At 45.1% G+C, this 17,300-nt stretch overlaps 1 protein-coding gene across 1 annotated transcript in view; it reads left to right on the forward strand.

Moving 5' to 3' along the window:
- Window positions 1-9,702, forward strand: part of TNNI1 (troponin I1, slow skeletal type) — a 77,152-nt gene extending 67,450 nt beyond the window's left edge. Inside the window, exons 3-7 of the mRNA XM_072648225.1 lie at window positions 970-1,101; window positions 1,860-1,949; window positions 3,798-3,974; window positions 4,741-4,851; window positions 7,284-9,702. Coding sequence (XP_072504326.1) covers window positions 976-1,101; window positions 1,860-1,949; window positions 3,798-3,974; window positions 4,741-4,848 — 501 coding nt within the window. The 5' untranslated portion in view covers window positions 970-975 and the 3' untranslated portion in view covers window positions 4,849-4,851; window positions 7,284-9,702. The remainder of the gene's footprint in view (window positions 1-969; window positions 1,102-1,859; window positions 1,950-3,797; window positions 3,975-4,740; window positions 4,852-7,283) is intronic.
- The last annotated feature ends 7,598 nt before the right edge of the window (window positions 9,703-17,300 follow it).

Genomic DNA, 17,300 nt, shown 5'->3' on the forward strand with positions numbered 1-17,300 from the left:
CTACTAAGTACTGTGAGAGAATCCAGAGGAAGGAGGGATATGGTCTTTACCCTTAAAGAATTCCCAGTCTGATGGGCTCCCAGCCTGATGGAGAATCATGGTCCCTCTACCTAAGAATCTTCCAAGATGAGGATTGGAGGGTGGGGGGAGTAGTTCCTGCCATCAAGGATGGAGACATAAGGAGACATAGTCCTTGCTCCTAAAGGTCTTTCAGTTTGATGGGGGGGGGGAGTAGTCCTTCCTCCTAAAGACCCCCTAGTTTAAAAGGAACAGAATAGTCTCCTTTCCTTAAGAAGGTCCCCATCTGATAACGGAGATTCAATTTTTTTTTCTGAGGGAACACTCTAGAAACCCAGGAGAGACAGAACCAGTAGAGAAAGTGAATGTGTTTAGAGAAAGTCCCCATGCCCTACCATAGGATGCAAAAGATGGATAGTAAGTGGGCTCCCTCAGAACCTACCCTCTCTCTCCCATAATGTACTAGTGCACAAAGGGTAGGCAAACAATTCATCCTGGGATGCCTGAGAAGTGTTTTGATTAGTCCCTGGGATGGAGAAGGCATTGATGGTGGTGAGAAGCAGGATGTGCATTACTCCAGAACTCTGCGAGTCTAAAGGAGGCAGAGTTAAAAGTAGGGAAGGAGAAGGTTTGATGGAAAGTAACCCTCGTTTGTGGCCTGCTTAATCTAATCATCTATGCATAAATAACATGGAAGAGTCTCTCACAATATACCCCTTGCAATTAATTAGACCCATTCTGTCCTGAGTATGGAAATGCAGAAAGCCCACATGCCATGCTCAGACATGCACACACAGTGCCAGCTCTGCCTAAGTGGCCTGGTGCAGCATGTCACATACCAGCAGATCTTATAGTTATGGCCGGCTCTGGGGGACGAGACCACGGGGTGAATGAGAAAGGCAAGAAGGCTCCAGGACCTGTGCTTCCCTTGACATCCCTGTCCCCCTCTAGAGCTTGATGCTGGCCAAAGCCAAGGAATGCTGGGAGCAAGAGCATGAGGAGAAGGAAGCTGAGAAGGCCAGATACCTGGCTGAAAGGATTCCTACCCTCGAGACCCGAGGTCTGTCACTCAGTGCCTTGCAGGTGAGCTTCGGGGAGACATTTGTTAATAGTGTACTGAGCTCTGTGCTGGACATCCAGAAAGAGGCAAAGTCTAGATAAGACCTGACCCCAAGGGAGCTTACAGTGGAAAGCAGAGAAGACTCCAGTCTGTATAATTAGAATATATAGCACAACATGGTGAGAATATTGGTGGAGACACAGCAAAACATGAGAAGAGGTCTGAGGAGGAAAGTAGTTCCAACACAGGGCATGGAGAAGGTGAGATTGGTGAGCATCAAAGGATGGATAGGAATTTAATAGTGAAAAGCTAAAGTGAGGCAGGAGAGGGTAGTGTCATGTAATGTCTGGTCTGTGAGTAGAGAACTGCTCTGAAGGTGAATGGGTGAGGGGAAAATAACTTATTGTTCAAAAGATGGTCCATTTGGAACCCACGTGGCAGCTCTGGGATTTCATACTATATACCAGAAATGTCCCTTCTGCCTCCTGAAAAACTTCCCAACCCAGCCTGCCTGAAATCCCACTGACAAAAATTTATCCCTTTGACTCAAGACTCAGGGCCTTGTTAAGATCCAAATGCCCCTGGGAAGGAGCAGAATTTAAGCCTTATTAGCCATGTGTACCTTAGTGTGAATAAGTCTATTAACTTCCTTCTGGAACATATAATGTGATGGAGGAGAAGTTTGGGGGTGAGGAGGGAAGGCAAAAGGGTTAGGTGTAAATTTTGCCTTGTAGGGCCATTGGCTAATTTCATTGTTTCTCTCAATGTGTGTTTCTCTCAGGACCTGTGCAGGGAGCTACATGCTAAGGTAGAGGTTGTGGATGAGGAGAGGTATGACATCGAGGCCAAATGCATCCATAACACCCGGGAGGTGAGGATTTCCATAGTCTGAGGGGAGCTCTGGGCTGAGAGCCTGGAGGAAAGCTGCAACACTGGGAATGCATAATAATGATTTATAGAACTTAAAGTTTAAAAACTGCTTTCCTTGCAAACATCCTGGGAGGGAAGTAGGACATACGTTAAAAAAAAATTTTTTTTAGATTCTTTTTATGCATGAGGACAGTGAAGTTCAGAGAGGTGATTCATGACTCTCACAGTCAGCACCTGGTAGAGCTAGGACTTGATTGTGGTTCTCCTAACTCCAAATCTAGTGTCCTTCTCACTACAACAAATGATAGGGAGGTTGAGGACTTTGTCTAGAGCAGAGTGAGGAACCTGCAATCTCGAGGCCACATGTGGCCCTCTAGGTCCTCAAGTGTGGCCCTTTGACTGAATTCAATCATCACAGAACAAACTCCTTTAATAAAAGATTTAACCCTTCAAGAAAAGGATTTGTTCTGTGAAGTTTGGATTCAGGCAAAGGGCCACACACTTGAGGACCTAGAGGGTCCTATACGGTTTCAAGGCCACAGATTCCACATCCCTGGTATAGAGTATTACTATCCACAACTAAGTGTCTCAGTTGCCTACTATCTCATTCAGAAATGAGAGTTTCTGGGTTTGCCTTTTGAATACTAGGGAACCTCTGTAGCCTTGATCTTGGGGTAAGAAGACTCAGTTTTGAAACGTAGTCCTAACACCTAGTTTTGCAGCCAAGGACAAATCTTCTCTTGTTAGATGTCCATGGACAAATCTTGCTCTGAGTATTTTTTTAGTTATACATTCTGAAGCAGGAAACAAGGGCTGCCTCTAAAAGGAACTAGGGGGAAACCAAGTCTACAACTCTCTGCCTTAGAGAGACTGTGAGATTGTGAGTCTGAGTCTAACTCATGTGATAGTTAAACTAATGTGGTCTTTGACATCCCTTCTAACTCTGAGTCTAGGACTCTTTGGACTCCAGCAACTCTTGGGCCAGACCTCCCAGGACAGCAGAGATAAAATACTTTGAAGAATCCACCTGTCTGTCCTTACTGGTTCTCACTATTTATATCAGCTTGCTCAAATGACTTCCCCTGATGGACCACGGTTTCCTCATTTATAGATAACAGTATATGATGTGGATAGTGTTTTGATGTTTTACAACTAGTGAGGTAGGTGTTCTAGGTATTATTGTCTCCATTTTATTAGTAAGAGAGTTGTCATTTGCCTGTGGTCACATAATGAAACAAGTGTTGGAGGCAGAATTTGAACTCAGGTCTTCTTGACATGGGTACAGGGCTTTATCCATTGTGCCATGGTACCCATCAAATATACAAAATAAAGAAGTTAGGCTGGATGATCACTGAGGTCATTTCCAGCTCTGATCCCATGGTTCACCTGACCATGCCCTCTTCAGGTCTTCATAATGGTACTTGCCTCCCTGTGAATGTTGCAGCATCACTACACAGGAGGGCAGAGATAAGGCATCCCACTGAGAGCTGCCCTCCTCAGGTTTACAGGCTGGGCAATTGAGCTCTCCTGTCAGGCTCCCATGATTAGATTGGTGGATTTTGCAAAGTATTTTATCTCTGCTGTCTTGGGAGATCTGGTCCAAGGGTTAGTGGAGTCCATAGAGTCCTAGAATCAGAATTAGAAGGGATGTCACAGGTCACATAAGTTTAGCCACCACATGAGGTAGAACTCCCTTCATCACACTAACAAGTCATCATCTGCTTGGGGAATGGGGTAGAGATTCCTTTCGACCCTACTCCTAGAGCTCTGGGATCCCCTCTATGGGTAGAAGAGTCCTCCTGAGGGTTTCTCCCTTCTAATGGGTTACTCTCTCCATCCTTCTTGCCAGATCAAGGACTTGAAGCTGAAAGTGCTTGATCTTCGGGGAAAGTTCAAGCGCCCACCCCTGCGACGGGTCCGTGTCTCTGCAGATGCCATGCTTCGGGCACTGCTGGGCTCAAAGCACAAAGTGTCCATGGATCTGAGGGCCAACCTCAAGTCTGTGAAGAAGGAGGACACAGAGAAGGTGGGGCCTCTTTTCTCCTCACACCCACTTCTTCATCCACCAGCTGTTACTTCCCCTCACAGCTATAGGAATAATTCCAGATCTCCTACTGGATAGATGGATTGTCCAATTGACTCAGATGAGTCTGATCATTTATTTATGTCTTGGGGTATAAGTGATCACTGAACCCTACCATCCTGTGGGGTCCCTGTGTTACTAGCTTGGTTAGTGCTGGGATTGAGGAGCAGTTGTTTTTGCCTTGGAGGAATTTTGAGCTCAGAGGTGAAGACATAGTCCCCTCCCAGAAGAAATTACAATGGGATGTTAACTAGGAAACATTGAAGTCAGCTTGGATGAATGATTGGACTAGAATGGAGGCAGTGAGAGGACTAAGGAAGATAAGAATGAGACCTCACCGTGCCTTTGGGACACTTACATCTGAAATAAAGTATCCTTGGGACTGAAATAAGGACAGATGGCATAGTGAACTATCTCCCAATAACCACTGAGAGTCCCCCTCCCCCAACACCTGCTACTTCTGTCTTCCCATAGGGCCTGAACAGTGCCTCTACATTCAAACCTCAGCATTTCTTCTATTTCCCATCGTAACTATAGCCTTCCCAGCCTTAGAGAAAAAGGGAAGGGAAATGGGAAGGGGGGATTTCTTACTTTTTGAAGAAGGTGATTTTTTCCCCCTAGTCTGTTTCCCTTCATGATTGATAGGCCTAGGCTGACTTTCTGGGCTCTCATTTCTTTTACAACTCCTGCCTATGTCTCTGCCTTACAGGAGCGGCCTGTGGAGGTGGGTGACTGGCGTAAGAATGTGGAGGCCATGTCTGGCATGGAGGGCCGGAAGAAGATGTTTGATGCAGCCAAATCTCCAACCACCCAGTGAAAGGTACTAGGTATCCTGGCTGCCCCAACCTCACCTTCATTCCAGTTTTTTGGCACTTTGCTCTTCATCCTTCATCTTTCTTAGTCTTAAGCAGAGCTAGGTCTGTGGCTTGGATGAGAATCATGAGAAATGTTAGGTTTGGGGTAGACTGGTCATGCTTAGAGCAATGTGGAAGATGTTTGGTGTGGCAGAAAGAATATTGGATTTGGAAGCAGAAGGCATGAGATTAGATGTTGGCTTCTAAGCTGTGTGACCTTGGGTGAGTCACATCGTTTCTCTAGGTTTTTGCTGCCTTATCTGTAAAATAAGGGTCTTGGGCTATATATAGAGTCTCTTAAGTTCCTTCCAGTTCTAACAATGTCAACTCTATATTGTAGTCGAGGAGAAGGGGGTTGAGTCTTAGAGAGAAATCTGGCTATCTAAAGTGGCCCAGGGCCTTCCCTGCTGGTGGTATCCAAGAGAAGAATGTAATGACATGGTTTCTGGGGACCAGAAATTCTAGTCAATCTGGTGAATTTGGTGAATCTAGTTACCAGACATCCTGAATCTTTCATCCAACAGTAAGATGACAGGAGGCCAGAACTGGCTGTGACCAAGAAAATGGGCACAGATAATGATGTTGGGGGAGAGAGGGTTGAAGAGAGGAAGTAGACAAGGTTAGGGATAAAGTATGATGCCAGGGAATGGAGACTGGGCTCATTCACAGAATGGAAGTCCATCATTTCACTTATCTCAGTTTCCTTACCTGTGGAGAGGCAGGTAGATGGTACAGTAGAAAGAGTACTGGATCTGGACTCAGGAACAACTCAGTTCACATCTGCCCTCAGATGCTTACTAGCTGTGTGACCCTGGGCAAGTCACTCAACTTCTGTTTGCCTGGAAGCACCTAGATGGCACAGTGGAAAGAGTGTTGGACTTGGAATCCAGAAGACCTGAGTTCAAATTCAGCCTCAGACACTTACTAGCTATGTGACCCTGAGCAAGTTACTTAACTCTATTTGCTTTAATCTGCTGGAGAAAGAAATGTCAAACCACGCTAGTATCTTTGCGAAGAAAACTCATGGACCCTATTGGGTGGGGTGCCTAGGAACAGCTTCTTAGAGGAGAAGGAGGAGAATTTAAAGCCAACTTGAAGGAATGGGAATTAGCCAAGAAGAGAGAAGGGTTTTTCAGGAGATAACAAAAAAAATAGCAAATTCTGTTTGATACAACAATTTAAAGCTTTATTTAGTGCCAACTGCATGCATTGTAATTTGCACATTGGATACTGAAATGAATAAGGTCTGGTTTCTGTTCTCAAAGAGCTTAGAATCCACAAGAGCAAGCATGGTGGCCTGGTTGGAGCCCCAGGGCCATACTGAGGGGCAATGAATGATGGGATCAGAAGGGTCAGTGAGGCCAGGTGGTTCGAGCTGTGAATGAAATAAATGTTAGATAATATAGGAATATGAAGTGATCTGCAAACTTTAAAGTACTCTATGAATATCTGCTACTATTATTATTACCATCAACATTTTTAAGTATGTTATAGTAAGTGTAGGGAGCTATTGTACTTTGCTGGAACTTCCAGCATGGCAGAGATACTGGAGCAGCCTGCCATTTCCTTCTCCTGCTCATTTTATAGATGAGGAAACTGAGGCAAACAGGATTAAGTGACTTGCCCAGGGTCACACAGCTATTAAGCCTCTGATGCTGGTTTTGAACTCATGAAGATGAGTTTTCCTGATTGCAAGTCCAGAGTTCTATCCACTGTGCCACCTAGCTCAGGGCCATCTCCACTTGTCCTGATCTATATCTGGCCAGTGCACCCAGATGGCTCCAGAGGAGAAAGTGAGGCTGGTGATTTTGCACAGCCCTGCCTCACTTCAATCCAATTCATTTGCAAGTCATGGCATCACCTTGCCTTTTCAGAATGAAGGACAAACAGTGACAGGGTGACAGATATAAGGAATTAATTTTTAACAATTAGGATCATAGATCTAGAGTGGCAAGAGTCCTTATCTCATTTTTTCAGATAAGGAAACTGAGGCCTAACGGCAGATAAATGATTTGCCCAAAGTCACATAGATAAGAATAAAAACAATGAAATAATCATAAATAGCTGGGCTTTGAACCCTAGACCCCAGACTCCAAACCTAGCATTCTTTCCATTTGCTTTCTCCCCACTAACCCTCCCACCCTGTGGGTCACCTTGGGAGATAATGAATTCTTTGTCACAGAGGTCTTCATGTAGGTGCTGAATGAGGACTTGTTGGTTGAGATGACCTCTGTGTTCCCTTTCAATGCAGAGCAGATTTTGATTCTATGAAAATTGGTTTGCCCTCCCCCAAGTATGCACCAACTGCCTGAAAAAGCCAACCTAGGATTAACAGTGTGCTATGGCCAATTTCCAGACAATTGGGAACTGACCATATTCTATTTCTTTGTCTTTGCAGGTTGCTTTCACAAGCTTTGTAGGATCTCCATCTCACCCTTTGCTCCTTTCACCTTCCACTCACCTCTCCAACCTTGTCCAAGTCCTCACAGCCTGTCTTCAGAGATGTCACCTGAATCTGTGGCAGGGGACCTCCACAGCCTTGTCATAACCCTATACCTCCCAACTCTTCAACACAGCTGGGACTGGTCTTAACCCTGCTCCAGAACTGGGAACTGAACAACCACCAAAGGGAGGAGAAAAATGGAAATATCCCAAGAGTAAGGAAGTAAAAAGCCATTGGTCCAGACCACGCCCAGCTAAGTGGATCTCCTGGGCTCATTTTTAGGCACTGAGGCATCCTGAGTCATTTGGTCCTCATTCTTACCTACCCTTAGGCCCTAGAGCACTCACCTAGCCACAGAAGGGCTGATAGGGATCCTGTAATCCTCCCCACTGTCTCCTCCTTTCCCTTCTTTTATGTATATGAGGTGTGGCTGGAATGAGGTATGTGCTGTCCATTAAATGTTAGTCTCCTGGACATTTTGGGGATTCTAATGGTTTATGTGTGCTTGTGTGTGAGGGAAGTAGTCTTCGAACTGAGGATGGGGAGATATTGGATGAGACTGTGGCTGTAGGTCTACTTCTCTCCACCTTCCTCTGATATATGGCCTGGAGGGGAATCTTCACTTTTCTGGGAAAGAATTAAGGTCATCCCTCATCATCATTACCATTATGACTTTACATTTTCTAGGAATGAATGCTGGAAAGTTCTTTGATTCTGTGGAGGGCTTTTCAGTTAAAAGGTATTTAGGATACAGTGGCTTGGGAATCTGGGATGGGGGGAGACTTTTTGACATTTCTAACTCCCCAGCAACTTACACTGTGACAGTTATCCCATGAGCTTCCTGCTGGGCTAGATAAGAAGTAGGACCTTTCCTATAGAAAGAAGTGGAGTTGGGAGTATGGGTTCTAGTCTCACCTCTGCTTCTAGGGAGATAGATATGTGACATCTGGAAGCTTCAATTTCCCTGTCTGTGAAATGGGAATGATAACACCACAAATACCACAACATCTGGAGTACAGGGTTAAGATCTGGGTGCCACATTTTAGGAAAAACATTGATAAGCAGAGGATAACAATCATGGTGGTGAGGGGCTTTGAATATGTGGATTGGTTGAAGGAGTTGGGAAAGTTTGACCTGAAGTTGGCACATGACAGCTGTCTTCAATTATTTGAAGGGCTGGCTATCTTGTGGTTCTACAAAATTAGACTTGTTCCACTTGGCCTGAGTTCAGAGGACTAGAAACAATGGGTGTCAACTGCAGAGTCAATTTTGGCTAAATGTTAGGGAAAATCATTTAGCTTTTAGAACTGTGGTGGAATGGGAGGAATGGCTTCCCCTTTATAGAGGCCTTCACAAAAAGTCTGAAGGACCCTTCACTGGAGATGTTGTTGAGGGCATGATGATTCAAGTGTGACTAGATTGGGTGGCCTCTCAGCTCTCTTGAACCCTGTTTTTCTATGATCATCTACTCCCTATCCACCCCCTCACTTTATAGATGAGAAAACTGAGAGCCATAGAGATTGACTGACTTGTGTGTTTACAAATCAGTTGTCCCACTATAATACTGTGTGGTAGAATGACTATCATCAACCTCATTTTGTGGATAAGGAACTAAGAGTGGTGTGGTGAATTGCCTAAGATTACAAAGCAATTAAATATCCAAGGGGGAACTGGAACCCAGGTCTTTAGACACCTGACTTGGATATCAGTATTCTCTATACTACGTGACATCCTTAGCTCCCTAGTGACACCACACAGAATATCTCCCTATATTATCAAACTGTTAATTATATTCCTGATTCCAGAAGCTCTGCCCAGTGATTAAATATACTGAGAGTATGATGAGAGGTGATATTTCAGAGCTGGTGGTATGCAGGGCTCCCTCTCCTTCGTCATGATTTTATACCTGTCCCACTGGTTGGTCAACAACAGGTCCCTACCCAAGCACTACTTAATGGCTATTGTTTGGGCTCTGATGGATCAGAGTGAATGCAAATAGAAATTATTTCTCTTTTGGCCAGAAACCCAGAGGTTTTTCCCCTCCCAGTTTGATTTTTCTTTTGGATTAAAGGGGCCATCTCATGGCTCATGTCTTTGATAACCCTAATCACTGAATGGACAATGTCTCAGTCAAAGTGAGAGCTCAGAAAGACTTCAGCTTAAAAAGGCCAAGATCTCCCACCGCATGCTGGGCCATGTCCAGATGTCCTGACTCAGACAACTCCAGAGGAAAAATTGAAACTGGTGATTTTGCACAGCCCTCCTCACTTAAAACTAATTCACTTGCAAGTCATGACCTCATCTTCCTGATGTCATTCACGGTCCTCTTTGAGAATGAAGGACAAACCACAATAAACTGACCTATAACCCTTTTCCCCTCAGGCCTGGTGATTCTGACAATCTACCAAAGTCCTTCTATCCCCCTTTGCCTCTTCTTTGTCTTCTCTTTCAGGGATGGGAAAATCCAACCCAGATTCTGAGCTTTCTCTGGTGGCTCTGGTTGTTCAGTTGTAACTTCGATTTCTCTGTGGGCAGTCCTACTTTGAAGTCATGTTTGGAGGGTGAAAATTAGATGACAAATTGCCGAACAAGACCCAGGAAACGTCTCAGCCCTTGCTGTCCTTCATTCTGACTCCTTGCTTGGGAGAAAGATTAGACATGCTCCTCTTGGCCCAAGACCACAGAAGCAGAAACAATGGGTGGCAGTTGCAGAGAGGTGGATGTTGGCTAAGTGTTAGGAAAAAGGACTTAGTGTTTAGAACTCTCCATGAGTAAAAAGGGGGCAATGGTTTCCTCTTTATACCTCAGCCAGGCTCCATTTCTGTCCTTCCCCTGCCTGGTGCCAACCTTCTGCCACCTCCCTCATCCTTGTGGGGAGCGTATCTGACCCTCACTGTTTCCCACCTAATCTGAATCAAAGCACAGGTCGACTTGGGCTTGACTGTTTATATAGGTATACCTCTCTCTGTGGAATGTGGGTGTTACAGAAGCACTAGAAAAGCAGATTTTTAAAAATGGAATCTTTCCCTCATTGAATTCCCTTGCAAAGTGTGATGGGAAGCAGGTGCACAGATGCAGATTTAATCTCTACCTGTGGAAAAATCTCTGAACAATATGAGCTGTTCCAAAGTTTAAAGAGCTACCTCGGTAGGCTGTGGGTCCCTCATCAATGGACATTTTCAAGCATTGGATGGATGCCCACTTGTCATTGTACGTTTTGAAGGGGATTCCTATTCAAGTGTAAATTCACTAGATTGCCTATGAAGTCCTTGTCAACTTTTCCATTCTGCAAAATTGAGTTTCTGGACTGTTGTTCAATTAAGGGGAGACATTGTAGTTCTCATTATTGCCACCAGGTGGCTCCTGCCATAATCAAAGCCGAGCAAGGCCTATTTCCCACTCTGAATATTGGGGTTTTTTTCTTTCTCTTTTTTAAACTGGCTTTCTTCCATGTCCTTAGCTGGTGCTCCCATCTGTACCTCCTCCCTGGTCCTTCCTCTTTCCTCTTCATGGTCTACTCCCCGTTCTAACCTCCTGAGGCCCCAAGGCCTGGCCGTTTTTTGCCAGCTCCCTATCTTCACTAGACCTGAGAAGTTTGGAAGTTCCACCTATGGGCAAAGACCCTGCTGCCATCCTCTGCCACCCAAGCACAGCCCCTCTCCTCCCTGCACCCAGGCTACCTAGGTAGCTGAGGCCTCTTCCCATGTCAGAAAGAGAATTGGCAAGCAGAGACAAAAGTAGATAAGCAGACAAAAGTGATTGGAGGGACCAAAGGTTACAGGCCCCAGATGAAGTCTGGGTAGGATGTGGCAACCCTTGACACTGGCCTTGGCTGCAACTGGTTATTCCCTGATCTGTGACTGCTTTCTGAAGCTTGTTGGTCTTCCCCAGATTCCATAGACAGTGGTAGCTATGAGGGACTCTAGTCCATGGGTAGGGAACCAGCAGCTTCAAGGCTATGTGGTCTAGGTCCTCAAGTGCAGCCTCTTGACTGAATCCAAATCTCACAGAACAAACTTCCTTAAAAAAAGGATTTGTTCTGTAAAGCTTGGACTTAGTCAAAGGGCAACCTACAAGGACCTAGAAGGCTACGTGTGGCCCCAAGGCCACAGGTTCCCCACCCCTGGACTATACCACCTGAATTGGCCTGACTTCTCCTCCCCTCTCCTGAAAATAAAACTGTACTGGCCCCAGTTTTGCTCTCTGTTCTCCCTAGAGCTTTATCAGTTATTAGTGCCAGGAGAGAATGAAGGTACAAAGGGCATGGCCCAAACTCTTCAGGGAAGAACCTATGACACCTAAGACAGCTAAGTCTGTGAACTGTGGATAGGTTTTTGGCTGAAAGGACCAGGGGGACAGTGGGGTGTGTACCCCCTGGGCCTGGAGGACAACCCTTCCTTATTCAGTGACAGATGGAACAGCAGACCAGAGTCCCTGGACACTTTTTACTACGTCCTGGTTCCTGAGGATGGACCTAGATTATTGTAAGAAAGTCATCTCACTCTTAAAATTGGTGACATGACACAAGCAACTTACTGGGCTGGCTATAGGATGTGTGTGTGTTTGCATAGACACACACATATACATACATATATATACATACATACGTGCATGTATGTATGTATGTATATGTCTCTCGTTCCCTCCCTTTCTCTCTCTCTCTCTCTTCCTCTCCCACTCCTTCTGCCTTTCCCTCTCCCTCCCTCTCTCCCTCTCTTTCTCTCCCACCCCACCCTCTATGCCTATCTCTCTGCATCATTCTCTGTTTCTGCCTTTCTCTCACACACACACATAAACATACGTACATACACAGAGGAAGAAGCTGGAAAACCTGTTAAGCTTGGTAAACCCTACAGAGGATGGGGTTTGGGCCCTATGCCCAACTTGCCACAGAAACCCACCCCTCCCCACTCAGACCCACCTTGCTGGCCCAGGCCCAGGGAATAACCCTCTCCTACCCTACCTTTGCTTTTTCCCTAGGTCCTGCCCCTTTTTATAGGGCCCAGCCCCAAACACAAAAGTTAAATCTCAGCCTTGCCAGTCTAGTCCATTAATCGGGACACCCTGGCAGATTGCAGCCTCCACCCTGCCATACAAAGGCTGTGAGGCCAACCCATGGGTTGGAGTTAAGGCAAACACCTGGTAAACACAGGGCCCCAGGCCTTGGGCTGTGGGAGGCAGGGAGGGACTGAAGGAGAAGCCAACTCAAACAGACAGATGGAAACAGTTCTCTCTGCCTAACCCTCTGAGAATCTCAACCAGTAAGGCCCCACCGAAAGGTATTCCTGAGGTCATCTGCTCTCTCTGCCTGTCTCCCAGCAGCGTTGTATTGAATCTGTCAGTGGAATATAAGCTCCTTGAGGGCAGAGATTGCTTTCCCTGTCTTGTTTTTGTATCCCTACCATTTAGTAGTAATAGGTACTGGACAAATGTCTGCAGAATTGAATATGTTGTTGAATGTTCTCTGCGGAAAGAGATACCTGATCAGATGGTTTTAGACGCATCAAGAGCAATCTGAGCTAGACAACTAATCAATCGACAGATGTTTGTGAAGTGCTTACAGTGAACCAGGAACTCTGCTAGGCATTAGATAGAAAGGCAAAATTAAAAGATCCTCTGCTTTTAAAGAACTCATGTTCTATTGGAAAAGAATTTATAAAACTCTGGAAATGATGAGGAGGGAAAAGGCTACAACTGCTATCAAGAGTTCCTTAGGGGTAGCATTGATATACTCATGGGATGATTTTCATGGGACTCTGAATAGAGAAAGAGGGCTGGACTAGATGACCTCTGAGTGCATAGCTGTTCTCTTTCATATATTTCTCACTAATAGCGTCACTAAGCATCCACCTAGTTATCAAATCTAGCATGAAAATGAAGCAGAAAGCTGGCTTTTTCCTGGCAAGAAATCTTTTGCCATACCAGGACTGAGTAAACCTGGGCAAGAATGGTGGGTCTCAGGCTTCGATCTGTAGCTTCTCTAGGTAAAGTACAGTAGAACCACAGAGCTAGAGCTGGCAAGAACTTGAGAGAGTCTAGTTTAATCCCTTCGAGAGTTGATTTGACTGAGTATGCCCAGGTGCTAAGTGGCAGAACCAGCATTCAGATCAAGGAATAGTTGATTCCAAATTCACCATCTTTTCCACTGCACCATGAACCTCTTAAAGAGTTAGGAAGAAAGGAAGGGAGGGGTATGAGGGCTGGGGAACTCCTCTGTACCTTGAGAGAAAAGCAAAACCTACAAAGAACATATAAGCAATGTGCGAATGAGTCAAGCTCGTGCCTTCACTCTTGGGACTATAAGGTGTGGAGCATGGGGTGGAGGCTGCTCAGGGAACCTGCTCTCTTGTTGGCAATGGATCACCAGGCAGGACGCCATCTTTGCTGGTGGGTGGAACATATTTATAGTACTTCTTATTGGCCGGGCCAGAGTAAGACAGTCACCCTAAGGCACACAGGGTGTATATAACCCCAGAAGCCAAGACGTTGGGGAGGGAATGTCTAGGGGTTTGGATGACAGTCACCTCTTCTGCCTACTGTATAGAACCTCCTGCGTAGGTCCATACTCCACTATCATCTTGGGGAGTCTCACTCCAGGTAGTAGGGCAGGGCTGGGTAGGGCTGTTCTCCGGAAGCTGGGGCTAAAGTGCTGAGCCAGAAGAGGGAGTGGGGAGTTAAACATTAGCTCTGATGGCCCCCCAGGGAGGGAGCTAGATTCCCTACATGGTTCTGTTCAGGTCAGCCTGAGGGTCAACCTTGTTCCAGGTGGGTGACCAGAATGCAGAGGTCTGGGGACCAGTTCATGGAGCAGCTTCCCCTCCCACCCCCAGCAGAGCACTTTTCCCATGAAGGATTCCAAGGCACTCTTAATCATTAGACTCCCTTTGAGGAGGGGGAATGGCAAGGCATATTCTAAGATTCAGAAAATTTTACATCTGTAAGGGACTTCAGAGAGCATCTGGTTACAGATGAGGAAACTGGGGCTCAGAAAATGCAAGTGATTTGATCAATGACACACAGTGAATTAAATTAATTGCATAGCTGGAGTCTGGTACCTTGTCCTCTTGAGTGCCAGCCCAGTGTTCTTTTTAACTTCATTACAATGACTAACTGAGGGCTTCTGAGGGAAAGTAGGATATAGGTTGGAGAGCTCACCTCTATTCCCCCTACCAACCCTGGTGATTGTGTAGTATCTCAGCTTAGCACGAGTGACATGAACTGGTCTCCCTTACCAGCCTGCTCCAGACAACATGGACCTTGTTGACCCTTTCCCCCTGGGCTTACCTATATTGGGTCAGACCTCTAGCACAGGGCCACCAAGGAAGGTCTGTATATGCATCTTTGTGTAGATTTATATGTAGCTTATTTTATATATATATATATATATATATACATATACATATATATACATACATATACACACATACACATATGTCATATGCATATATAGGTTGGCCACATCCATAATATTAGGGGGAGGAAACTGATTTGAAGCCAACTTGAGCTTGGGGGTCTAGGTAACCATCACTCTAACAGGTAAGAACTGTTTCTCCTATGAGCCATCTTCTCTATCTGCCAAAGTCTTTCTATCCCTTGTTAATATAGCCAAGCCTGGCTACTTGTATGATATAGAATTTAAATGTGAATGATTGTGCTAGTATATATTCATACCTGTGTGTATGACTACACACATATATAAAACACTATACATATGACCATATATATACATGCACATACATATTTATACACACATATGCATATATATGAGTTAAGTTTATGGACAAACTCATAGATGTCTATGTGTCTCTCTGTGCATTAGTGTGATTTGGATATGACATTAGGTGGGATCTCCCTAGCTCTCCACTTGAGCTCATTTCCTGGTAGGTCTATGAGAAAAGAGAACTGTGCTCTTGCCAGGGGAGGTGGGGGTAGGGAGTCCAAAGCCTAGGATCTCACAGAGCAACAGAATCTCATCTCAGTAAGATAGATACACAAATAGAAAGAAAGATAATTCAGTCACTATAGGCATCTAGACATGGATAGATTAATATAGACAGAGAGTCAAATATTTAGCTGGGTAGATGATAGATAGACAGACAGATCGATGGATAGGTGGAAGGATGGATAAATAGATGATAGAAAGATAGATGGGTGGATAGATAGATGGATAGAGAGAGATAGATTGATGGATAGATGGATAGATAGATAGATAGATAGATAGATAGATAGATAGATGGATAGATAGATGGATAGAACTTTTATTGGACACTTACTATGTTCCAGGCACTGTACTAAGCAGTGAAAATTCAAATATAAGCAAGTCTCTACCCTCAAACAGCTTATATTCTAATGAGGGAAGACAACACAAAAAGTGGTACTGGGAAAGGAGGGGCAGAAAGATGGTGTGGCTATGACTGCCAAGTGTCATGGAGACCACCATCTATCTGAGCTCAGTATCCCTGAGACTGTCTAAAGTTCTGGGGGTAGGGTTAGAGGGGAGAAAATGGCAGCAATAGCCTGAGGCAAGGCAGTATGAAGGGGATATGGCTCCTTGAGCCTGACTCAGACCCTCCTTGTGGACAAATGTACTGTCTCTGACCCTTTACAACATGGATCACAAAGGGAAGATGACCCCAAATTATCTTGAAGATTCAAAAGTCCCTGGATTTGGCTTGGAAATCCCCAGTAATAAATGCCATCCCATTTGACCCTTTGTAGGAATTTCCCATCTGATCTCACACCCAGCAGAGTGATCAGTGAAAGGGATGGGATTTCAGGGGTCTTCTCTTGCAGGAAGGAACTGAGTCTCAGTTGGGATGCCCTTTGGCTTGAGTTCCAGGCCATGTGTGGCCTGGGAGATCCTATTGTGACAAGGTCTATAGGAAAATCAGGTAACCCAAGGAAGAGCTTGGGCTAAAAAATTATTTAATTCCTTCAAATCCAGGCAGAGGTGGAGGGAGGAAGAGAGTGAATTAGGCCTTCTGATCATGCTTTCTCCATGTGGAGTGGACCCTGCTAATCAGTACCTGGCCCCTGGACCAGATTCCTCTCCTTGTAGTAATACAATGAAGGCACTTTGGAGGGGGGGGGGGGGGGTGTGCCTCGTGTTTTCTCTCCATTCTCAATTGCAATTACTCACAAGTATTTACTGAGTACCTAAGATGTCCCTGGCCTTAGAATGGACTGTTGAACAGATACATATGTAGAAGGTATAGTCTCTGTCCTCGGGATGCTTATACATCTCTCAGCCACAGGTACTAAAGACCTGGCAAATAAAGTTCTTACCTTTATAGTCCTTAGCACAGTCAAATGAATGGAATTAATCAATTAATCAATGGAAATGATGCTAAAGAAGATTCACTGTCATCTGCCTGGTTGCTGTCCACTAAGATTTTTCTGTCTGATTTGTAGCCGAGTTCTCCTATCTCTATCTCTACATCAAGGATGGGGGACCTGTGGCCTCAAGGCCATGTATGGCCCTCTAGGTCCTCAAGTGTGGCCCTTTGACTGAATCCAAACTTCACAAGGGCCACACCTGAGGACCTAGAGGGCCACATGTGGCCTTCCCACCTCTGCTAAATCATATTAGAAAAGGAGCTCTTTGAGATCAGGGACTGTCTCAGTATACCTAGGTTTTCCATTCCAAGAGTTCATGTGGACTATTTGTACCTGACCTTTGGTAGAGTCTTCCAAGTTCATTTTGGTCTAATCAGTCACAGTCAGACACACCGCACATTGGATGCAACATAGTGATGCCATTTTGGTTTTCTTTGACTATAAAGGACAACAACCACAACTACCACCATGGGTTTAGCATGTGGCCTTGAACAAAGTAAGCACTTAAAAATACTTTTTCTACTCATTCTTTACAATCCAGTTAGACTTCCATAATCAGGATGGGATCCTATGTTGAGTAGGGAGAAGGCACATTCCTAAGATATTTCCCTTGGGTAGGGTAGTAAAAGGGTCCAG

Source organism: Notamacropus eugenii, chromosome 2, assembly GCF_028372415.1.
Source record: "Notamacropus eugenii isolate mMacEug1 chromosome 2, mMacEug1.pri_v2, whole genome shotgun sequence".
NCBI classification, from domain to species: domain Eukaryota; kingdom Metazoa; phylum Chordata; class Mammalia; order Diprotodontia; family Macropodidae; genus Notamacropus; species Notamacropus eugenii.